Source organism: Lissotriton vulgaris, chromosome 3_2 (genome assembly GCF_964263255.1).
Source record: "Lissotriton vulgaris chromosome 3_2, aLisVul1.2, whole genome shotgun sequence".
Taxonomy (NCBI): domain Eukaryota; kingdom Metazoa; phylum Chordata; class Amphibia; order Caudata; family Salamandridae; genus Lissotriton; species Lissotriton vulgaris.
Genome location: NC_141690.1, coordinates 225,422,520 through 225,448,381, shown reverse-complemented (window position 1 = coordinate 225,448,381; position 25,862 = coordinate 225,422,520). Strand labels below are relative to the sequence as shown.

General features: G+C 45.4%; 1 protein-coding gene across 1 annotated transcript in view; it reads left to right on the top strand.

Moving 5' to 3' along the window:
- The window catches only part of POLR1A (RNA polymerase I subunit A), a 565,818-nt gene that overhangs the window by 127,261 nt on the left and 412,695 nt on the right, over positions 1-25,862 (top strand). Inside the window, exons 10-11 of the mRNA XM_086964251.1 lie at positions 1,469-1,642; positions 10,044-10,166. Of these exons, the coding sequence (XP_086820377.1) occupies positions 1,469-1,642; positions 10,044-10,166 (297 nt within the window). The remainder of the gene's footprint in view (positions 1-1,468; positions 1,643-10,043; positions 10,167-25,862) is intronic.

The window sequence follows — 25,862 nt, the reverse complement described above, 5'->3', positions numbered from 1 at the left end:
TACAGTAATGAGATGATTCCTCCATATGCTTGTTCCAGTTTCACACAGTAGACTGAATTTCTTGACACTCTTAATCTTATTAACTCAGTATGGTGACACCACCTGCTGTTCTTAGCTAATTAATTCCATCCTACACTGGAAAATAATTGCATTGATACTTGCGGGCAAGCTGTATGCTTATTATTTTTTGCATCATTTGTATGTTGCCCTGATGCTTATTGGTTAATCAGTTTGGCAGCCAGTTTAGGTTGCATCACCATTAGATGCTTTAGGATTGCCTGCAAGCTAACACATTAAATTGTTGAATAAACCTGCAACACAACTTTCTTTGTTGCCTTCCAATTTTAAATCATACTCTAGGCCTTCAGCCACTGGTTATTCTACTGTCGGGCTAAGTTTTAGTGATATAAAACAGGAGTAAAACCTGTGGACCACACTGGGACTGGGTATAAAATATATAGAAAAAACAATGTCCCAACAGGTAACAAATCGAAAGGCAGTTTAGTTATGTATGCAAAGAGCATTACATCGGAAGGAAACAAGGAGGCTCAATTGGTTAGTATATAGCTTGTAATTCACCAATTTGTTGAAATATTTACACATGGGAATACAGTTGAAAACAGCACTGTACAAGAGAATTCATGTGACAACCCAAAAGCACTTGGTGACAAAGTGATATATACAAGTGAAAAGTGACAACGCAAGTGATACAGGTGAACAGCGTGAACGGCGCAAGGTGACAAAGTTATGTACAATGATGGCTCAATGATCAATAAGTTTTAGTCCTTTATAATACATTAGATCCTAGTTATGAGCCAAACACTATAGTGCGCCAAACAATTGCGCTGTAGTGTCGACGGTGTTTCGATCCACAATGGTTTGGGATCTTCTTCAGGACAGGGTTGACAAGTTGGTATAGTGCTGAGGCTTGGAATTACGCTGGTCCAGAATGTACCAAGGGCGTCAAGGCGCGATAGACTCCATGGATAAATTGAATTGTACCCTGCGTGGATCTCCGAAAAATCGATACCGCCTCAGAATCGGCGTATCTGGGTTGAATGGGCATCTGTGCCAGAATGGACGAGGAGCAGCGTCTGAATAAATCTTGGCTGCTGCGGGGACCTGAATCACACAATGTAGTTCCGACCTGTTTTCGCCGCAGGTCGGAACTACATTGTGTGATTCAGGTCACTTCTACATTTTGTTGAATCAGCAGCCATGGAAGAGGGGTCAAATAATGCAAGTGGTCTAGCGAGTCATTTTACCCAGCTAGTGGCTCATGTTAAATGTAGCATCCTTACTGGGTAAGCCTGTAGTGAGAGAATTGTTAGAGTAGATTGCCTTTAAACGCATGATTGCTTGATCTGAATTCAATGAACTTCAGCCGGTGGGGAGTGGCTCTTTCCTCCGGTGAAATGTTTTTGGTTCCTGCCTGTCGTGACTGTTTGTGTTTCCCATTTTGTCACAGGTAGAAAGTCAAGAGTTGGATACTATGGACCGGGCATTCCTGGCCAATCTCGTAGGAGTGACGCTGACCGACAAGCTGTACAGCGCCTGGATCTATCTACAGAGCCACGTGAACATTGTATTTGACAGCGACATGGATAGATTAATGACAGAAAAATACCCAGGGATACGCCAGGTGAGGAACTGAACACCCCTGTATTTCTTTGGGTTGCTGGGGAAGGGATTCTGCACATTTAGAAAATATTCTCCATGTGGAGAAAGCTATAAAGTTACATGTGAAAATGTATTCATCAGATTTCTCATCTATTGCAAAATCTACATAAATACATTTTGCGAGTTGGTATGCTCTCGTAAATCTATGTGTATCACAGGCTTTTTTGTGAACCCCATCGAAGTTGGAAATCTTTTGCAAACATACTTAGGAGGATAACTACAAGGGGACATTTCCAACTTTTCCAACCACCGCTTTTTGAATTGGACTCCTTAAGAGCAGCTCTTTCTAAGCACTCACAATTTTGGCAAGTTTTAGATATCTAAAATACCACATCATTTTTATACTATTTTCTATTATATTTATGTTCTGCCAGTTTGCACTGGCTAGGCATATAAAAGGAATGGAGTCCAGTCCCTCAAGGAATTCAGCTCACAGAATATTGAACAAAGCATATCCCAGATTTCAGTTTAGGATTGATCTTGATTCGTGACCATGAAACCCCTCAACAAGAGAAATTTACCAGTCCACCTCCTTTCTACTTTTCCTGTACCTATGCTTATTAATTACCGTCCACAGGACTTTTAGGTTGGAGAAGCTAATTGTAACTGAAACCCCACAAAAAAATATCAAGGTCTGTGCGTGTGCAATCTCAGAAGCATAGATTTAAAAAAAAAATTTATTTATTTATTTGAGTTTTATATAGCGCTGGCTAGACCCGGAGGTATCAGAGCGCTTTACATAAGGTTCCACAAAATTACAGAATTACATCAGTTACAAGAAAACATTTCAAGAGCGTAGTAAGACTAAATAAATGGAGATTAGAAGGGTAAGGGGTGGGGTAAATGTGTAGGAGGGAGAAAGGTTGGAGATAGGTTGGATGGAGAGACAAAGGAGAGTCTGCCCAAAGTCCGGCTGGGTAGGTGACATCCAAGGGGGAAGTCCACAGCCCATCTCCTCTATGGCTATCAGGTAGCTCCACCAGGCATCAATCAAGCGGCTAGGTCTCAATGAGAAAACAATTAGAGAGCAAAGAGGAGGGATAAATGGAGTGTAAAGGAGAAAGTGGGTTGAGTAAAGTGGTAGGAGGGTGAGTACGACGGAGTGACGAAGTAAGGTGCTAATGTCCGGCTGGGTAGGTGACGGTCGAAGGGGTAGTCCACAGCCAATCTCCTCTATAGCTATCAAGCAGCTCCACCGGGCATTGGCCAAAAAGCTAGGTCTCCGCGGTCGGATATAGGTTCAAGATTCGGTATCCTGTAGGGTAGGCCGGATGGGGGATGTGTTCGTGGTGTGGTTTAAATCTGTTTTTTTCTCGAAGGAGTAGCACGATGTGGTAGGGATCACTGTGGCAGCCATCTTGAGGTCAGGCAAGGGATTGACAGGTTGTAACAGGGAGGGCGTAAAAACTTGCTTGCCAGAAAATCATGATGGCCGTCATGCATAGATCTCAATTATTTTACCACCCTCTAAGTGATGCCCAGTGTTACCAGAAGTCTCGAGTGTTGAAGAATTTGTAGAAGCCTTGGCAATTACTGCTAAACCCTTTGAAAGTCCTTACCATTGGTGTCCCAAACGTTCACCCTCTAGGCCAACAGAGGAAACCTCTATATCAGTAGCCTTCAAACCTAGGGGCATAGCCCACTTTGCAGGGGGACTCACATCCCTCGTCAAAGTAGGTGGCATTTTGCGCTCATAAAGCGTGACCTGGGCTCGTATTACATATAGGGCGCACTGCCAAAAAGCGTGGCCTGGGCTCTTATTACATATAGGGCCACTGTATTTGTTTGTGCCACAGCGAAGCGTTAAGCAGCTGTGCTGTGCATAAAAGTGGAAAGTGTGCCCTATTAAATTAAGACGCTGCCCAGAGGGCAGCTACCAACTCGTGCTGCCCTGGGGGCAGCGCATTAGGTGTAATATGTAGCAGTGGCCTCCTAATGGCTCTGTGCAGGAGACAACCTCCTGCACTTGAGAGATGGGTTAGAGATCCCCCTGCAGGTGGGTGCAGCCAGTAACTTAAAGTGCACCTTCTAAGGGCATGTTTGTCCCTGTGCCTGCGCTGGTAATATAGTTTGGGCGCAGAGTCAAAGTGATTCCTTAATTTGCATGGAGTCCCGCCCGTGCAAATGAGGAAACTCCTTCTGAAGATAGCACTGGGGCTACATGTGCGCCATCGCTATCAGTATTACAGAAGGGGCCACACAAGCGTCTGCACCCCTTCTGTAATACCATAGTGCCCCGGGAGTGCATACAGCAGGCACACACGCCTGTTGTGCCCTGGTGCATTTCTAGGCTGTTTTCTTTAACATGCCAATCAAATTGAGTGAGCGTGTAATATGATGCCGTCAGGCTGGCAGTGGTGCCAAGTTGCCAACCTAGAACACAGCTGCCCAGAGTTCGGACTTCTTGGGGTCTTGGAGTAATGGCCCAGGTGAACGGGACGAAGCAGAGGAGAAAGATTCACTATGATGTGTTTATAAATAGGCAGCTACACTCTGGGAGACGAGGAGTAATAGCCCAGGGTAAGGGGACAAAAGGTTGTAGGTCTAGAGTGTGTGTGTGTGTGTGTGTGTGTGTGTGTGTGTTTGTGTCTGTGTGTAAGTATTTAGGTCAAGCCTAGAAGATGGCTCGAGCTGTCTGGTTTGAAAAGACCTTTTGTCAGCTTAACAAGAAGTTATGGTCTGCTTAATGCCCATTGCTTGGTTGGCTTTGTCACTCTCATTCGCTTGCCTTTTATTAGATGGCTTCTGTTTATCTCTCCCCTGGAGCATAGCCTGTTTACTTGGGTCCTTCTACTGCTCACTTTTGAGCAATTGCTTTTCATTTTATTTTTTGCTTCAGCCGTTCATGAGAATGCATGTGTATTTCATCTGTTTCCCTCATGCACTTCTCTTCCCTCCAGGGCTCTGCTACTTTCTCGTCTGTGCGGTTCTCCACCCCATGCTCCGCGTTGCTCTTGCCTGTGTGCTCTCACTTTGTCCCGTGTTCTCTCTTTCGCATGCGCATCTCTCATGCCCTCCTTGGTGCTTTCTCCCCCCTCCCCGCCCCCGACACACACTACCCTAGAACTTGTCCATATATGCTCCAGCAGCTTTAGCATCTTACAGAAGCACGGCAAGCCATCTAGTAAGAGACACGTAATAGAAAGTTTTGTTAAAGCAGCAGATCTTGAGATCTGTTTCTTCAGTCTTTTATGAGATAGTTTGTCTTCAGTGGATGTCGGTCTCGACGGATACAGGGTTGGCCAACATGCTGCAGCAAACAGGATCTGCATTCATCTCGCCTCCACCCCCATAGGCTGTTACTCTAGGGTCTCAAGCGGGCAGTTTCCACTGCCTATTTGCTTAAAAGAATGCTTCTCTACTGCATTGGTACTGCAAGCATTCCCAGTATGTCAAGGGTTATTAGTTGAGCCACCTCATAGGACAGGAAAGACCGTTTGAAAATGTAGCAGTTTCATCTTGGAAGGTAATAGTTGTGGATTAGCTGTGAAGGCATCATACTTGCAAACCTAGAACTTAAAGGTGTCATTGGCTGTGTACTCACCGAGGTTCCAGTGTTGGCAACTGGACACCTGGCTGCCCTGCTGTGAGGTTGAAAGCTTGATGTTTCACATCCGGAAGTCAATAGAAGAACTTGTGCTCCTATTTTGATCCTAAGATCTTCTGGCGTGATGTTGTTTAAAACTCCTCGCATCCTTAGGGCCAGAATGGGCGGACGCTCATTTAGGTATTTGGCCTCCAAACACTGGAACGCACTCCCTCTGCATCTTAGGATGGAGCCGTCTGAAATTAGTTTCCGGAGGAAATTAAAAACATACTTGTTTCCCACTCTGTAAGTCCTTCGGCCTGGCATATCGGCCCCTTGGTAATCTATCAGCAGTTAGCGCGGGGACACACTGTTTTCTGTGTTGCCAGGCGCTTTATAAAGGATTTATTATTATTATTATTATTATTATTCACTTGTACTGGCGTGTTATTGGTGGCAACATAACACTGGCAACGAGAGAAACCTTCATGGAACAGGTGCATGCATCCAAACAAAGGACCTGTGTATATGGACCTTGTGCTTGAATACCAGACACTATGGAGTGTTTAGAAACAAAGGCAGGATTGGGAACGGCTATATTTGCGGATATTATTAGCTGCAAACGCACTTGAAATATGGATTGCTGATTAATAAGGCTAAGACTTATGTAATGGAATGCAGCTCTGGAAAAGTTAAAAGTAAAGGGAAAACCCACTATGTTATTGATGGTGAACCAGTGAAAAAAGTTGATAACTTTTGTTATTTGGGAATTACCTTTTCTCAAAATGGGAGCTGGGCCACTGAACATAAGGTGGTCAGAACTAAGATGATCAGGAGCGCCAATGGGGTCTTTCTGTTTGCCAAGAAACTGGGGAATAGACGTATTAAAGACATGTTAAATATTTATCAATCAAAATGTCTTTCTGCTGCCCTTTACGGGGCAGGAGTCTGGGGGGTGTCAACAGCCAGGAGCTTACAGGTAGAGGAGAACCTCTTCCTGAAAAAGCTCCTATGCTTACCCAGGTCTACTTCCAATTCCTTGGTTCACAATGAAACAGGGATCAAAACCTTAAATGATCTGATCATGTTAAGGCCCATACTACTGTGGCGCTCGATCTGGCTCAGTGATGGTACCACACTGAACAGAGCAATTATTAAGGACTGCCTTTTATTGGACCAACACTTGAAGATCCCCTGGATCAGCTACATTATTGATTGTGTACAAAATCTATTTGGTATCAATGTGGTAATGGACCCCTACGGGCTTTCGGAAATCCCCAAATCTGATGTGAAATCAATATTCTTAAATCACTGTAATGAAAGGCATCACTTAGAGGACTCTAAATTAACTACTTGTGTACTATATAATAGCATGAATGAATTTACCGGTTTCAGACCATATCTATCACAGGTGACAAGAGCCTCGCACCAGTTTGTGCTGACCAGAATGAGGATGGGTATAGCACATCATCTGGTCGCATGGCCTAACATTAAATCGCGCCCTGTTGGTCCCTGTAAATGTGATAATAAGACTGAACAAAGCACTAAGCACTTTTTGTTAACATGTGATCGTACACTGAGTTAAGGAAATTCTACTTGAAGCCATTATTCATTAGATTTGGAGTGAGAGACATTACAGAAGCTATGAAATTGATTTTTAATCTGAATCATGCGGATATTTGTTTTTTTACTGCATCTTTTATATTCAAAGCGATTAGCGCCAGGAAAAGTATGTGTTTTTAACTTTTGTATATTTTAAATATTTATTCCATCCCCCTCTGGATATTTTGTAATATGTGTTCCTCTTTTTCTTTGATCGATAATGTATATATATTGTATATTATGTTTACCTCTATGAAATTGTATGAATTGTCTGTATTATTTGTGCTTTTATGGACATGTTTTTTTTTTTAATGTTCCGAATAAAGCTTTATGAAATGAAATGGATTGCTGACTTCTGTTGCGGTGCGAAGGTGATTGGATGCAGTCTACTTAAACTACTGGTAGCGGTCAGAGACTTTGCTACCGACATTGCAGACTACCTGTAGGAGTGTCTGAGTGATGGTCTAAAGCGGGTATCGGTTGCCAGTGAACTCTGATGAAGCGGATGATGAAGCTAGAGCTTGTAACGCCTGGCAGGGATACCCAATGGCTTGCTTTCGTTCCTGAAGCTCCTTATTCACTGCCAGGCTTAGTGGAGTGTTAACCTTTTTTTCTTGATGTCATGCGTTACCCGCATATGTGATACCATGCCATCATCAGCCATTTTGAATACGGAAAGTGATTTTTCTAGCTGTGACGCTCTACAGGTTGGATTTCCTCAAGACTTTGTTAAATCTTCCAGGTTAAGATCTGCATATGACCTCACCTGAGCATAGCACAGCTTTGCTCTTGCAGATGTTCTAATTTCATGATTGAGGTACTGGGCATAAATTGTAATTTCTTTTTTAGAGGCGATCGAAATCCATTCCTTTAAAAAAAGTTCCATTTTGTTTTCAGTGGCAAGATTTCTCACTGTAAAGAAGGTGCTATGGAATTTGCAACTTGTAATCAAACAGTTTGCATTAAAAATTAACACTCTCTGCCATAATATATAGTGCTTAACAATGTGGAATACACTCTGAATCAATATTCCAAGTTTAACGGTACAGCATAAGAGGTTCAATGCAATGTACAAAGATCTCCACTTCTATTATAATAATAGAGTGCTTATAATGGGATCTGTTACTCAAGTATTCTATGGTAGTTTGTTATTCCTAAATGTTTTATTGCGTATTACTGTTAAACAATCTTGAATTGCCTTAACATGGCTGCAAGAAGCAAGTCTCAGCCATCTGTGCTTGCATATGAATAAACGGGTCCTCTGCTATCCCGGAAGCAGGGAAGCAAAGTATTTGATTCATACCTTGCTGCTGTGGGCAGTGAACATTCTTCAGCAAAAGCATAAAATGTATGTGGACTTCAGGGACCTCCACAAACACTTCTGGGTGGGTCGCCAATCGCTTCCAAACATTTCAGAGACTGTGCTTGGAGGAACCACGTTATTGTAAATGTAAATGTGTTTGTATTTATATAGCGCCTTCTACATAGAGGTCTCGTAGCGCTGTATTCATACCGCTGTGGAACCCTTCCTGGCTTTCCTGTGAGATGTCCACTCCTGGGCACCCCCAAGGTGGAGGCCAGGCATCCTTAGCGTTGTGGGGGCCGTTGTGGAGATTAAGCAAGCTATTGCCCAGAGTTGCAGAGTGGGACTCCATGTTTGGAATAGGCACCGAGGCGAGAATTGTCAGGTCCGTGGAATTTTTGAACCCAAGACCCCCGAGGCGGGGAATTGAACCCTGGTCCCGGGCTAGACCTCTGCATCAGGGTCTGCCGCTCTAACCATTGAGCCACGTTTCTCCACTGATTTAGCATCAGCCTATTAAGTTCCCCTGCTTGCTGAATCTAAGCATCTTACCTGTCTGTACTCTTTCAGAATTCAAAGAGTACAGAAAACTGTCCTGGAGGCAATTCCACATGCCTTTTTCTCCCAAAGCATTATATTGTTGTTAGGTCGAGGCAGAGAAGATCATGACAGGATTTTGAAGCGTGTCTCGGAGAGTTTGTAGTTGTCCGGTTTAACACTTATGAAAAGTAAATGTAGTTAGTGTATGGTTCAGATGTTAAGTCTTTTTGAACTAGTCAAAGGATATTGGAATGTAAGGGAAGAATTGAACCCTGCCCATTGCTAACCATTGGTTGACTTTATTGACACTATCATTTGCTTGTTTCTTAACTAATGGCTTTCTTTTTCCCATCATGTCAATTTTGTGTCTGTCCCGCCCATGGAGCATATCCTCTTTATCATCCCTTTGATTGGTTGACTTGTATTCTTAATCTGCTCAATTTTAGGGAACTACTTTTTTTCTTGTCTTCTTTGTTAAGTACTTCTAGAGGGAGGATGTGTTTTCCATCTCTCTCCCTTGTTTGCTTCTCCTACAGTCAACTACCCATCCCCTGCACTCTGTGTTGCTCTCTCCCTTATGTGCTGTTTGCTCTGCTCTGTGTATTTCTTTCCCATCTCCTGTGTTGCTCTCTCCCTTGTGTGCTGCTTCTCCCCTCTTTTTCCAACATGCTTTTTTTAAAAATTTACCTGCCCACTCCTTTTTACGTTTCTGCCGACTGCACCCACTATCATCTTATCCATACCCCTGCTGTTCCTTTTTTTATTTACATTTTTTTTTGTAAAAATGTGTTGAGGGTGCCGCAGGAAATTGTTATCAACGCTTTCACGTTACGAAACAAAAAAACGGTGTTGTGCTACTCTAATTTAATTTTTGTATTCCCTGATCTATCTTGGATTGTAAATTCAAATTTAGTACCGTTACACATGCGTCTTGACCCATGCATGTGTATAATCATCATGCATGCGCGCACCTAGGTCAATATGTCCCAAATGTGACATCTACTAGCTTTGCCAACGTTTGGTAATGTTGGCATGAGCCTTAGTTACTACAGCACACTAAGGGCTGCTGCATTAACAACTGTCATAAGACCGCGCTGCCTGAAAAAGAGACTTCAGATATGGACGTTTATGTACACTTGGTGCATCCAGAATTAAAACTGCAGTCCTTCCATTGCTTGTCCAGAACTCTGTGCTGCGGAAAGCCGGGGATATGCTGACCATTAATCATGATGACGTTTGAAAGCCAAATAAAAAGTTCATATTGTCAGGAATTTGAGAATGTTTTTTTAGGACATCTGACTGTTGGTGGATGGGCTGGTTCATTTGCAGGACACTGTTGTGTTCTCTGCTTTATGTGTGATTTTTCTCTGATTTGTGTTTGCACACTTGCAGATCTTGGAGAAGAAGGATGGTCTGTTCCGGAAGCACATGATGGGGAAGCGTGTGGACTACGCGGCACGTTCTGTTATTTGCCCTGACATGTACATCAACACCAATGAGATTGGGATACCTATGGTAAGTAAACATGGTGTGCTCACAACTGGTAAATGCCTTGTTGCTAGAATGCTAATATCCATGTTTCAAGCATGTGTCATATGATATGGAATGCATTTTCCATGAGAGGCTGCCAGTGTCCATTTAAAAAAGAGCTGTCTTAAGGGTAAGATACCTTTCTTTGGCTTTAAGTCAAACAAACCCTTCAAATCTTGTCTGAATGCCATTCCTAATCTTTTAGTGCTTTGTAAATACATAGGTGAGTAGAGTGTCTTTCGTAACTGTCAGCAGGGCAAGGAACAGTGCCCTTCTCTTTGCCTATTGTAGTATGTTTGGAATAAATCAGCATCCAGGTATGGGTGTCCATGCACAGCTGGAGTACATGTAGTTTTTTGTTGTGACCATGGGCAGTCCTGCCTAGTGCCACGCTTTACGAGTTAAACTAACACATTTTAGTTTATTCTCAGCATTACTGCACTTGAACATTATGTCACACATGTTCAGAGCTCCTTTAAGCTTGTCCTCACTCATGGCGTGCCAGGCCCCGTTAATTACCAATGCTGATACTGTCCATCTGTTTTCAGCCCCTGATTTTCTCTATTGTACCTGTAGCTGTTGTATCTGAAAGGGTTGAGGAGAGCTGATTTCCCAGGTTAAGTGCTCGGTGTTGCATGGCTGCAGGCCCCCATCTACCTGCCCTCTGCTGCTTGGGAATTATGAGGGTCTGTGGTATGACCTGGCTGGCTCTTTGCTGCTGGTCAGTAGTGGTGACTCTTCTAGTCTTATAATCATAGATTGTATTACTATAATTAACATATCACCTGAGGCGGTCACATCCATGGCCCAATAAATTAGCAACCATAATTCTGAGGTCATCATTATATGGTTTTGTCCCTTTTTAAACAAACCATATTGTTGACTGTGTTTCAATAATTATATTTTTTCAGTTTGCCCAGTGTTTGAAAACAACACATGTATATTAATTACATCTGCAGGACTGGGTTTGGCAGTTCCTTGTCAAATAACGTCACACCACTGCAGGCATTATTTTGGGGGCCTTCTACACATTGTATAATATTTTTAACTCTCACCAAGTAAAAGATGCTTCGTTTTAGGTGTGTAGGAGTCTGAAGTATTGTTACCCAATAGAAAAGTATCACTCCAAGTGAACTCTTTAAAGAACATGCGCGCTCAAGGCTTGAGGCTTCATCACTCATGGAAACCAAAGGGGTTTGGGCCACAGCTAGTGGCGTAGTAATGGTTCCACGTGCCCTAAAACAGCCACTGTACCTGCTGAACTAACAATGACTGCACAGCTTCCATTTACATTCCTTAAGGCATTATGATGAAGCCCGCCTGAGCCCAGCTTTCATGTCTCACAGGTTGTGCCTAGTGCCCAGCCTCTGGATGAGAGAGGGGCAGCTAAAGCCTGTGTGCCACAGATGGCATCTCGTGTCATACACTGTGCTGGGCTGGTGGGCAGGTCGCAGTCCTCCGGAAGGAAAGGTATCACAGCCTGCAACCAGCAGACAAATAACTAAATTGAAACTAATTGGCATGGCAAGACCAGATCATATGAAATAGCTACCCTTCTGGGGCGCAACACCATGTGCACTGTCGGATGCGGGTACGCCTCATTTTACACAGCCTATTATAGCTATAGTAGATTCTATGGTGAATTGGGTTAGTCGCAGGTTGAAAGGGATGGTGAGTATCCGGCCTGCCATCTGGGTCTCCAGCCATTCATCATCTTCCATCCCCCGTCGTTCCCAGGCCTCTCGCACACCCTGGAGTGTGTCAGAGACCGATACTGTATTGACTTTCCCCCCTAATGCCCCATTGTCAGTTTGGCTTTAAGGGGGAAGTCCACTGGCACTTCATGTACAGCGTCTCAGTATGTGTCTAGGGCGTGATGCAGCTGAAGGCACAGTGAAAACAAATTGAGCTTTGTGGAGCTCGAGCTCCACTGACGTCACCCTGATGGGATATCCCCGTAAGGCTCCTCTGGTGGAAACTCTCCAGTCCTGTGACCCGCTTCAATTGGTTTCCAGCCGAAGTGGGCGTTTGTGCTGTAAGTTCAAAATAAGCATACTAAGGAGAGCCTGAGGAGATTTAAAGACCTGCAGGGGCCACCTCCCCAAAACTAGAAATGAAACACAGCCAGGCCCCTGGGTCTCCACAGAGAATGAAGTAATAGAGTTGAAGGGTGCTGGAGTACCCCTTCTATAGGACGGCTCCCCTCACCCACCCGTGGGTGGCATGCCTCATCATCGGGAAACCTCCTGGCATTGCGAGCCTAGTCGCAATGCGGGCTACAACCCCCTCCCTGTGAGGTAGTTGCTCAGGGGTGTTTTCAGTGTAGCAGAAGAGGTCTCCTAAAACCAGTAACAAAGCAGGGGGTGGTGGGGGAAATCAAACCAGGTGAGTAGTGTAAGTGAGATAAAACTAACTCTAAGGTACGCATAAAGTTTTATTGGGGCGTCTAAAAACAAGTACTATGAGAGGAGGGAATTCAGCCCTTCATAGTACTTGTAGCCCGCATTGCGCCTAGGCTCTCCAGCACCCTTCAACTCTATTACTTCATTCTCCGTGTAGACCCAGGGGCCTGGCTGTGTTCCAGTTTGCCTGACCAGTTGATGTGAGTGAGTGCTGCACGTCGGCTGAGGAAAGGAAGCCTAGTGACCTTAGGAAGGGAGTGCAGGAGCGGACCTCCGTACAATACATCTAATGTACTTGGCCTCTTCAGGGTAGTCCACTCAATTCTTATTGATCCCCCAACAGCCAGTCCCCTATTGGTACCATTTGTGATGAACAGTAATAGAGGCAGACATCCCGAAGCCCCAGGCCCCACCTCACATGAGTACTGGAAGCATGCACTTTGAAAAGGAGACCCAGGGTATTTTACCCGCTAAGACTAGGCGGGTGATCAAAGCCTGGAGATTCCGGAAGAAATCAGGTGGTACAACAAATGAGTGATTTTGTAGAATGGAGAGTAACTGAGGAAAACAATACATTGTTCGAGGCATATGGGCTGCAGATGGTACATTATGAATAGATCTCCATCTGGTGTTGGGCTCGGATGATTGCACTTGTTTTTCTCTTGGAGAAGTCTTTTGTAGTCACGAGGCTGGTGACTCCTCCCGTGGGTGATAGTGCGCATGGGCATCGGCTCCATCCTTAGATTGTTTTTTCCCGCCATCGGGTTCGGATGAGGATCGAAGCGCTCCGGATCGACTTCGAGAAAAAGTTATATTTCGGCGCATATTCCCTTTCCAATTCGACGGTATTGTTTATCGAGCGCGAGTTCATTCCCATTTCGACGCGCTTCGACTGCAACACCGAAGATTTCTAACTCTAAGTCGATGGGACCCGGAGGCCTATTTCGACGCAGTCCAGCCCGGAGTCCATGGAAAGGACTCCATTCAAGAAATGTCCAACGTGTGGTGCTAAATTCCCACACAAGGACCTACACGAGGTGTGCAACCTCTGTTTGTCACCTGACCACGAATCCAGGGATTGTGAAGCCTGTGCGGCTTTCTCCTCCAAGTCGACGATTAGAAACCGTCGAGCCCGAAGACACGAGATGTCGAGGATGGAGTGAGATGCAATCCCAGAACTGTTCGAGGTCGAATACTCCGAGGAGGAAGAAGATGAGGACGGGTCGGGGTCAGAAGCGGACGAGTCTGGTGTCGAAGAAGTCGAGGTTCATCAAACCGTGAGTGATGACGTCCCTTTGCCAAAAAACCGACCCCGATTGGTGTCGACCCCGCCTTTGAGCCCGGTCAGACACCGAAAAAAGTTTCCGACGCCCCGCCTTCTGGCTCGGCAACGAAACCGAAACACTCGGTCTCCCACTATGTCGCATCCGAGAAACGATCGACATCGACACCGAAGCTCCATACCAAAGAGAGCTCGAAGTCGAAACATTCCATGTCGAAACCGAAACATGCTTCGACGTCTAAGACTCCCTCGACACCGAAAAAATCGGACTCGAGCAAACTCTCGGTGCCGAAAACACATAAAACCGAGACGCAAAAGCACCTATCAGACCCAAAGGCTTCGGTACCGACACAGGAGCAAGAGACAGATCCAAAACAAAAGACTTTGTTCATTGATCCACAAACTGGCAAGGTGGTGACAAAACCACCTAAAAAGAGGAAGACTCAACCGTTGGAGGGGAAAGCTCCTCCTCCTAAGAAGAGAACAATGGGGACAAATACAAATCCTCCCCTTTCTCCACAGCCTATGGACACACCCTCTTCTCCTCTTCCTCATACTCTGCCAGCTATCCCTCGACCTTTTACACCACGCCCATCTAAACCTCAAACAGATGTAGAAAGTGACCCAGGGGATGGGGACCGTCCTGGTGATGATAACAATACTATCCCAGAAGACACAGACCCATGGGAAGATTATGATGCAGTGACAGATAATGATAATGACCCTGACCTGTATTCCTCGAAACCCTCTCCCCCTGATGATAATTCGGGTTTTGCACAATTGATTAATAGGGCAGCAAAATACCACAAGGTAGATTTACATACGGAACCTCAGATAGAAGATTTCTTTTTAGAAACACTACCTGCTGCACAAAAATCTTCAGGGACCCTACCAATGCTTAAGGGTCTCCTCACTCACACATCAGATATATTTAAAGATCCTATGAGGGCTAGGGTGTTAAACCCAAGAATTGACAAAAAGTATAAGGCAGCCCCAAAAGACCCAGTATTTATTAAGGGCCAAATACCTCTGGACTCGTTAGTAGTCTCAAATGCTCGTAAGAGGGCAAACTCACTAACAACAGGAGAAGCTCCTCCTCCTGACAAGGAGTCTAAGTTATAGATGCCTCTGGCAAGAGAGTAGCATCTCAAGCAGCAAACAGCTGACGCATAGCAAATACTCAAGCGCTACTTGCAAGCTATGATAGAGCTCATTATGATGAGTTAGAGAAACTCATTACACATCTCCCTAAGGAACATCAAAAAAGGGCACAACAGCTGATACAAGAAGGGAAGATAATAACCAACACTTCCATTAAGTGCGCCTTAGATGCAGCAGACACTGCGGCAAGATCTACAGCAGTATCATGTTAAGAAGACATGCATGGCTCAGGGTTCAAACAGGAGGTACAAACTTCTTTATTGAACCAGCCTTTTGATGGGAAAGCACTCTTCGGCTCAAGCACAGATGAGGCGTTGGAGAAAATGAAAAAGGGCACAGAAACGGCTAAGTCAATGGGAGCATTGCAACAGCCATCTCAGAGAGGTTCCTTTCGTAGGTCCACCTATAGAGGTGGATCAAAAAATACAGGCACAACCCAGCAATCAACCTCTTTTACACCCGCATCACCTAAAGGTAATTCTAGAGGCAGTTACAGAGGTAACAACAACAAGGGTAGAGGTCGCGGAAATAACAACAACCGCAACTCTCCTACCCCAAAACAGTGACTTCATACAGCTCCCCCCAGACCATGCAACACCGGTCGGGGGACGCCTATCACAGTTCCTACCTGTCTGGGAAAAACATCACATCAGACAGGTGGGTGAGACAAATTATCCAACATGGTTATTGCCTAGAACTCACTGCTACCCCACCAAACATCCCCCCCAGACAGCGTCCAATGAGTCAAGATCATCTGACATTATTAAAACAGGAGGTACTATCGCTGCTACAAAAGCATGCGATAGAGGAGGTTTCACAACATCAACAAGGAACAGGAGTATACTCTCTATACTTTCTAATTCCCAAAAAAGACGGATCTCTAAGGCCTATACTAGACCTCAGACCTCTCAATGCATACATAAATTCAGAACATTTCCACATGATCACGCTCCAACAGGTACTTCCTTTACTGAAGAAAGGGGACTTTCTTTCTACACTGGATCTAAAAGACGCCTACTTTCATATCCCAATTCACAAAGCTCACAGAAAATACCTCAGATTTGTAATACAAGGATGACATTATCAATTCAAGGTCCTTCCGTTTGGAGTTACAACAGCACCAAGGGTGTTCACAAAATGCCTAGCAGTGGTTGCAGCACACCTAAGAAGACAGCAAATACATGTCTTCCCTTACTTGGACGACTGGCTAATAAAGGCCACGTCACAAGAGGAATGTCTTCAAAACACACAAAAGACAATTCAACTGCTGCACCAGCTAGGGTTTACGGTGAACTACACAAAATCCCACCTGCAACCAAACAAGGTTCAACAATATCTAGGGGCTACTATAAATACAGAAAAACCCATAGTATACCCCAATCCAGTCAGGATTCAGACAATGCTCACCCTAATTCAAAGATTTCAACCGCAATACTCATTGGCAGCTCGAGTGTTCATGCAGTTATTAGGGATGATGTCCTCTTGCGTACTGTTAATCCCATATGCCAGACTACAAATGCGTCCGCTTCAAGAATGTCTAGCAACACAGTGGAATCAGGCTCAAGGTCAGATTACAGATCTGGTGTTGGTAGACGACCGCACGCATCGCTCTCTGAAGTGGTGGAATACAACAAACATTTCCAAATAGCGGTTGTTCCTAGAACCAATTTCAAAAGTGATACTAACAGCGGATGCATCGCTCACTGGATGGGGAGCTCATATGGAGAGATACACAGTACAAGGGAGATGGAGTGTACAGCACAAACGACTGCACATAAATCATCTAGAACTACTAGCAATGTTTCTAGCATTAAAAGCTTTTCAAATGCATATTCTCAACAAAGCAGTCCTGGTCAGAACAGACAACATGATAGCAATGTATTATATTCAAAAACAGGGGGGGACACACTCTCTCCAACTATCCAGACTAGCGCAGGAAATTTGCAGATGGGCCGTTCCTCAAAACATCTATCTGTCAGCCGAACACCTTCCAGGAGTTCAAAATCAGATAGCAGACATCTTAAGCACAGAGTCAGAAAAAATACACGAATGGGAACTGCACAACCAAATACTGCAGCCATTCTTCCAAAGATGGGGACAACCGGAGATAGATCTCTTTGCCACTCATCAGAACGCAAAATGCCAAAGCTTCGCATCCAGGTACCCACACCACCTGTCGCAGGGCAATGCATTATGGATAAATTGGTCCAACAAATTTGCATACGCTTTTCCCCCTCTCCCACTAATTCCATTAGTGGTTCGAAAACTGCAACAACATTCAATGACCATGATACTGGTAGCACCCACATGGGCACGGCTGCCGTGGTTCACCACGCTCCTACAACTCTCACAGGTGCCACACCAAAAATTAAGAATCTCATTCATGCACCTTACACAGAACCATGGAGAAATAATGCACCCAGATCCCAAACAACTGAATCTAGCGTTCTGGCTCCTGAGGTCTTAGAATTTGGATACTTAAATTTACCTCCAAACTGTATGGAAATTATTAAGCAAGCAAGACATCCCACCACCACAGCCTGCTATGCAGCAAAGTGGAAAAGGTTTGCTGTATACTGTAACAGTAACAACATCAACCCTCTGGACGCATCTATACAAAATATTATTTGCTACTTACTACACTTACAGCAATGTAACCTTGCTTACACCTCCATTAGAGTACATCTTGCAGCTATAGCAGCATACCTGCAAAACAGGCAACATCTATCCCTGTTTAGGGTACCCGCAAGTAAGGCTTTCATGGAAGGCCTCAAAAGAGTCATTCCACCAAGACTACCACCTTCTCCAGTCTGGAACCTCAACATAGTACTCACCAGACTAATAGGGCCACCTTTTGAACCTATGCATATGTGTGAAATACAATTTCTTACATGGAAGGTGGCCTTTCTTATAGCCATTACCTCCCTCAGGAGAGTGAGAGAGTTACAGGCATTAACAATACAAGAACCATTTCTACAGTTACACCAGAATAAGGTGGTTCTTAGAACAAACCCAAAGTTCTTGCCTAAAGTAATTTCAGCATTCCACATCAATCAGCCAGTGGAACTACCAGTCTTTTTTCCAAAGCCACAGATGGTAGCAGAGAGGGCCCTACATACACTAGATGTCAAAAGGGCAATATTATATTACATAGAAAGAACACAAACTTTCAGAAAAACTAAACAACTATTTGTAGCGTTTTCCCCAACACATAAAGGCAACCCTATATCTAAAGCTGGTATTGCCAGGTGGATTGTAAAATGTATACAGACATGTTACATAAAGGCAAAAAGAACACTAACTGTTCCCCCTAGAGCTCATTCTACACGCAAACTAGGGGCATCTATGGCATTCTTAGGGAACATTCCCCTCGATGACATATGCAAAGCAGCAACTTGGTCTACACCGCATACCTTCACGAAACACTACTGTGCTGATGTGCAGGCAAGACGACAAGCAAATGTGGGCCAGGCTGTATTAAAAACTTTATTTCAGACTGTTGCAACAGACACTGGTGACCACCGCTAGGGAGGTAACTGCTGTGTAATCTATTCATAATGTACCATCTGCAGCCCATATGCCTCGAACGGAATATGCTACTTACCAGTATGCATCTGTTCTTGGCATAGAGGGCTGCAGAGTGGTACATGCCCTCCCTGCCTCCCCGGAAACCTGTGTCTGTTCCAACATTATCTTATTTAGATACACTTACACGGGCATCTCTTTCTGTATTCTATCATACTACTCCATCTCACCCTACTATGGCAAAACAATCTAAGGATGGAGCCTATGCCCATGCGCACTATCACCCAAGGGAGGAGTCACCAGCCTCATGACTACAAAAGACTTCTCCAAGAGAAAAACAAATGCAATCATCCGAGCCCAACACCAGATGGTGATCTATTCATAAATGTACCACTCTGCAGCCCTCTATGCCAAGTACAGATGCATACTGGTAGGTAGCATATTCCTTATATAATGCCACCCCCTTATCAGGTGTAACAGCAACGCGACATATGATTCCAAGCCTCTACGTGTACAGCGCAGGACGGACATTATTTTTCTATCCCAGGCTGTGCGAGGGTCACGAGATGTGCATACCCAGGTGTTAAAAAGTGTCCTCTGCCTTCTGGTATTGTGCTTCTGATGAGTGTTGGAAAGGTATGCTGTTATGTGTACATATGTAGATGTGCCCCGATTCACACCTGGTCTGGAGGCCTCCTCATAAACTCAGAGTAAATGCCATAGGCGCTGTAATGTGTATCCTGTGGTTGCTGGAGGTAGAAGAGCATGTTGTCAGCATATAATGCTACTCTCTTTCGCTCCCTTTGGCCAAGGAAAGTCCTGTAGTTTTGCCTCTCTTCTAAGCCGCTCTGCCAGTGACTCCAATGCAGATATTAATGGTGACGGAGGACAGCCTTACCGTGTGCTGCGTTGAATAGGGAAGCAGGATGAGAGAACTTTGTTGACTTTAACCTGTGCCACAGGTTATTGTAAAGGTTACCAATGCTATAAATCTGCGGCTAATATGCATCTTTTGGAGAACTTCGAAACAGAAAGGGCCATTGTACTGTATTGAATGTTTTCTTGTTGTTAAGAGGAGTGCCGCCTGGCCCTGTAGTTCCTCCACTTGTGCCGGAGCCACACGGTACCTTTGTAAACAAAGTCCCATACTCTCAGTTGGCATAAAGTTTTCATCGACCAGCGATTTCACCACCAACGACATCCCTCATAACAATGAGTTGGCTAAGATTTTAACTTCTACTTTAAGGAGTGATAAAGGTCGGTACGAGGCGCAGTCATGAGATGTTTTATTCAGTATGAGGATTACGGAAATTATTGCACAGCAGAGGGAGTTGGCCTGAGTCGGCGACGAGTTATAAAGATTGAGTGCGTAATGATGGACCCCTTATAAAAACAATTCCACGGGACCGTCATTGGGCCTCAGGGTCTTGCCAGAGGGTGAGGCTGTTATTGCCTGTATCTCCTCCAGCATTAATAGGGTATCTAGTAATTATCGGTCCATTACCAAAAGGGCCCGAAGGGAGATGTCTTTTATCATGGGAAGCAGCTAATTCAGTAATTGGGGGGGGGGGGTACGTTCACGGTGAAGATCAGTGTAATAGTCCGCAAATACTTCAGGAGTCGCTGGGACTTGTAGACCAGATGTCGCGTAGATGTGTACGCCCAGGGGATTATCCTAGTTTCTTCCTCCTTTTGAGCTAGCCATTATAGAAGTTTGCCTGCCGTAGCTCCATGTTCATATATTCTGAACTTGGACATGGCCTGAGCCTGTTTAGCCGTATCTAATAGCCTATGTTGGAGTGTTGTATATAGCTGTATGAGGAGCGCCTGGTTTCCTTCTGGTTGACCTGAGGCCAATGTATGCGCGAGATCGAGGATCCGTGCCTCCAGTTCCTTGTCTCTTTCTTTACCTCTTAATACAGAGAGAGCCTTGCCCCATATCACCGCTTTAAAGGCTTCCCAAAGGCTAAGCGGATAGGACTCCAAAGGTATATTAGGATCAAATCATTCTTCGATTATTTCATAAATAAATTCTGTGAAACCTGTTTTTCCAGCCACCAGGTGTTCATCGGCCAGATGTCCCCCGGAGGCCCCCCCCTCGCCCCCCCCCCCCCCCCCCCCCCCCCCCCAGAAGGTGTGGAGATCCATTGTAATCACTGTGATCCAAGCGCCGGTCGCTTGATCAATGAATATTGGTGGGACGAATAGTAGTGTATCCTCGAGTTACAGTAATGTGAGGCTAAGTATTGCGTGTATCCACACATCGATTAGACCCATAGAAGCTGCCTTCCTTGCCGGGTACTGATGTCTTTCAGCTGCTGTGCGTGAGACTGTGTACAGGGTATTCCCCCCCACCCTGGACTCTGTTTTGATGAATGAATGTTCATTTATTTAAGTAGATCTCTGCTTTGGAGGGATGTTTTTCATAAACCTTTATATCCATTCAACATGTTTCATTACCATGATTTGGTGATAGACAGTTGTATCCAGGCAAGAAGGTGTTTTGCCGTTTGGTAACCGCCTGTGTGAAACATGATGGACCTACTTTACAGATGACAGCCCATATTTTACTGAAGTACTATTAAAAAAATTATAGGAGTATATTTTTATGTTGCCCCCATGGTTTTCATGAGGAAGTAAAGTAAAGGGAGAAGGGTACAAACCTGCTACAGAACAGTTGATGTTTTGCACGTGCTCATGGCCCTCTCTGGGCCTTTACATAGCACAAAAATGTAATTGTGAAATTAACATTATTGCACAGACGTTGTTTAGATTATGATAAAGAATTACTCAGAGTGTCACGCATAAGGCATTACATGTCGCACTCAACCAGCCATCTAAATACCACACATAACCAAAGTGGGTGCTTTGTAGCTGTTCGTGCTCAACTTCCCGTCTATGGTACTGATAATCTGGCATCGTCCTGTGTGGGTGGCAGAGAGACAATCTGTCTTGTCGGCAGCAGGGGGCAGCAGAGACCTGCGCACCGCGTCCTTACAACCATCCTCTGCTGTTGGGCCTTTCTCTCGGGCGCGTCGAGCGCGTGACTCAGCAGAAACCTCCAGGGCCGCGCGCAGGATGTTGCTGGAGGCCTCTAAATACAAACATTATGACCTGCTGTCCCCACCTTCAGTGTTTTTTTAATTTTGACACGTTATTGCCCCTAACACCGTTCTGTCAACCATCAGTCCAGTGTTCGTCGTTATTGCCCTTAATGGCTTCTGCCTCCTCTGTGACGCCCCTTCTGACCCTCGTTTCATGTTCAAACAAGCATTTGCAATGCAACAGGCCTCGCATTTATTAAAGTTAGAGCTGTTGGTGTCGCATTTATTAAAGTTAGAGCTGTTGGTGTTGATAATGTCAAGGTTTTTTACTTTAGTTTTTTCATTTGCAGTTTACTAATTATATTTGCACAGCGCTATTGCATTTGGTATTTAAAAAAAAGCAAAAGTAAAAAACATTGTCATTTTCAACGCCAACAGCTCTAAATTTAACAAATGCGAGACCTATTGCATTGCAAATGCTTATTTACCTGGCCATGTTGCAGGGTGCAGATGCCCTGGACTGGGCCTAGGGTTCCCAGATGGGTGTCAAAGGAGAAGAAGGACCCCTACTTGTTTACAACTCCATTGTTAAAGATCTCCCACGGAGAAGGCCTCGCCCGAGCCAATTCCACACACAGACACGTAGGCTTTGTCACCCGGCAACCTTCTTGCTTACTTGGGCAAGGGTTAACTCTTGGTAGGCTACAACACGGAGGTTGGTGATGATAGACACACTTTGCTTTTTTGTGCTTCGGATGTGGCTTCAGTGTGTATTGTGGGCTTTGCATCTTTCATGTGGTGTAAATATACACTGTAGGTGTGTTCCTGTATCCTCCTGTGCTTTGCTGACTCTACGGTGACAAGTGTCCTGTGTTTTAACATTTTTATGATTTGAGAATTGTGCAGTGTGTGTGTGTCTGGTCGCACAGCTTGTTACTCTGGTGCAGGCAATCCTGTCTCTGAACGCCCAGTGCGTCTTCGTTAGGACTTCCTGCCGAGGAAAGATGGCAGTACATGAGGGGCAGACAGAGACGCCTCCATGATCTGTGTAGCTTCTGTGGTATTTCCACCCTGCGCCCTGAACTGAAGGCTGCCCTGCCTGCACAGGGAGAGGCTGCACTGTGCCTGCACAGGGAGAGGCTGCACTGTGCCTGCACTGGGAGAGGCTGCACTGTGCCTGCACTGGGAGAGGCTGCACTGTTCTAGGGACTGCACTGGCTATCCCCGTGCATCATCTGAGCAAAGTCATCATGTCTCCAAGTGTATAATTTCACTTCTGCTTACTTCATTTTAGGAAGTTGGCAATTATATCAGACCGCAGGATAGGTCAGTGAGTTGAACGCTCTCTGCTGAAACATGCTGTGCTCTGCAGGTCAGAAGTTTGTGTCCCAGAGTCTGCTAAATTGACTGATAAATTGGATAATGTTAACACCTGTTACTTCTAGGGTTTTGAAATGGCAGACTCCTAGTATAAGGTGCTGTATAAAATACAATTATATTGTAGTGGTGGTTGAGGCAGTGTCATGGCACAGAATTCAACAAGATGATTTGTTTTTTAATTCAGCCCCCTAGAATGCCTCATTGTAATCCTATATAACCATATAATTAGTTTTGCTGTTGCTTTATAAAAGGTTATACCCTCCCAACTATGATTGTTTGGAAGTTGTGTAATAGATTAATTTAAAACACTTCGAGTAATAATATCTAGATTATACATTTGCACGTGTGGGATATCCTACATTTTTATGTATCTCTCAAGAAACCAACAGCGGACCCCACCGAACTCAAGAATTACCGCCCCATCTCGCTGCTCCCGTTCCCAGCCAAAGTCATCGAGAAGACCGTCAACAAGCAGCTGGCCGCCTTCCTCGAGACGAACGGATCCCTCGACCCTTCACAGTCTGGCTTCCGAGCCAACCACAGCACCGAGACTGCCCTCATCGCCGCCACCGATGACATCCGAACCCTGATGGACAACGGAGAAACAGCGGCACTCATCCTACTAGACCTCTCCGCGGCCTTCGACACCGTCTGCCACCGCACCCTAGTGCAGCGCCTCAGCAACGTCGGAATCCAGGAGAAGGCGCTGGAATGGATCATCTCCTTCCTCGACGGAAGAACACAGAGAGTCCGTCTACCACCGTACAAGTCAGAGGCCACCGAAGTCATCTGCGGCGTCCCTCAAGGATTCTCGCTGAGCCCAACCCTCTTCAACGTCTATATGAGCCCCCTCGCGGCCATCGCACGCCAACACAACCTCAACATCATCTCCTACGCCGACGATACCCAGCTGATCCTCTCCCTGACCAACAACCCCGCCGCCGCCAGAGCCAATCTTCTCGAAGGAATGAAAGAGGTAGCCGAGTGGATGTCGACCAGCCGCCTGAAGCTGAACTCGGACAAGACGGAAGTCCTCATCCTGGGATCCTCGCCCTCCGCCTGGGACGACTCCTGGTGGCCCCCCGCCCTGGGCACCGCACCCAAACCGACAGACCACGCACGCAACCTGGGCTTCATCCTGGACTCCTCCCTCTCCATGACCAGACAGGTCAACGCCGTCTCCTCGTCGTGCTTCAACATCCTGCGCATGCTACGGAAGATCTTCTGGTGGATCCCCATCGAGACCAGGAAGACTGTCACCCAGGCACTCGTCACCAGCCGACTGGACTATGGCAACGCCCTCTACGCCGGAACCACCGCCAAGCTCCAGAAGAGACTCCAACGGATCCAGAACGCCTCAGCCAGACTCATCCTCGACATCCCACGACACAGCCACATTTCCGGACACCTAAGAGACCTGCACTGGCTCCCGGTCAACAAGAGAATCACCTTCCGTCTCCTTACCCACGCACACAAAGCTCTCCACGACCAAGGCCCGAGCTACCTCAACAACCGCATCAACTTCTACGCTCCCAAACGACACCTCCGATCAGCCAGTCACGCCCGCGCCGCCGGGTGGTGGCACGTGTGATGCGAAAGCATTTATAGGCCACCTCCAGTAGCAGAGGTTCAGGTGGTCTTCACGAGCACTAGGATCATAGTTAATTTATCCTATTTCGTCCTGGCCCATTATATCTCGAGTTCTACGTTTTCCTGTACCCCACTCATAGTATCCCAGAGGCAGCCCTTCTGGTTCCCTTGTCCCAGTTGTTCAGGATATATTTAAGGTTCCTTGTTTCGCTCTCTTTCTGTCTTCATTCATACTCTTAGCCCGTGATGTGGTAAAAGAACCTGAAAAGTGCACCTACCATATCCAAGGAGCCAATGTAGCCATCTGTCTGTTTTTTTTTCAGCTATGTTTTTGTTCAGTAGCTAAACACGCGCCTTGCGGTTTCTTCTGTCATCTGATGGTGTTAATGTACGTGTTTCTATAAGCTTTTGTTACAGAGAACCTACTGCTTCCTTTATTCTCTCATTCATGGGTGTTAGAAGTTTTACTAATGTGACATTGTGTTGTTGCAGTTGTGGAACTCTTTGCTATTCGAATGTCTCTCCCACATGGCTTGCAAGGCCTTACCTCACCCCCCCAGTGCAATACGTATGACGCATCTCATTTACAAGAAGCTCGCTTATCTCTAAGTAAGCTTCTGTGTAACTCCCCTCCTGACAACAAGAATCGCGCCCTGTATTCTCCTGTGTGCTTAGACAGTCTGCAAGTGTGGTTCGGTGCTGCGCTTGATCTAAACTGCACATGCGCCAGCTTGGCACGAGCCAAGCTGTTTGTGCTTCTTTGCAACCCTGGCTGGGGTCTGAATTAATGTGATATGTGGTGGAGCTTTGTTTTAGGTCTGCAATGTTGAGTAATCATTTATCTGATGACTACAGCAGGTTGAAGTCACCAAAGACTGTCTTGTTCCTTTGGGTGACTCAGCAAATATTCGTTAACACTAGCATTTTCTTAAATTGTTGGTTTTGATGCTGTTCACTGGATCAGCAACTCAGTTACCCTCTATGGTTACGTAAACGTGTTTTTTGTTGTTGCAGTAAAGTAATGCACAATACCATGACTTTTTTTGTGGGGCAACAGGATTACAAACCCCCTTCTTTTACACAGCATGAACCAGGGGGCTCCAACCTTTTCTATAGTATAAGCTACTTCTCTTCAAAGAAAATCATCCTGAGCTACTAATATTGTTAATGTTGTCATAGTGGCCATATAAGATAAGATGACCGTAGAGGCCGCCCTCTTCAAGATTACTAGCCCTGATCACCTCAGTGCATCGGGTGGGGCGCCTGCAGCAATGTAAATAAAAAAGGCTCGATCAAT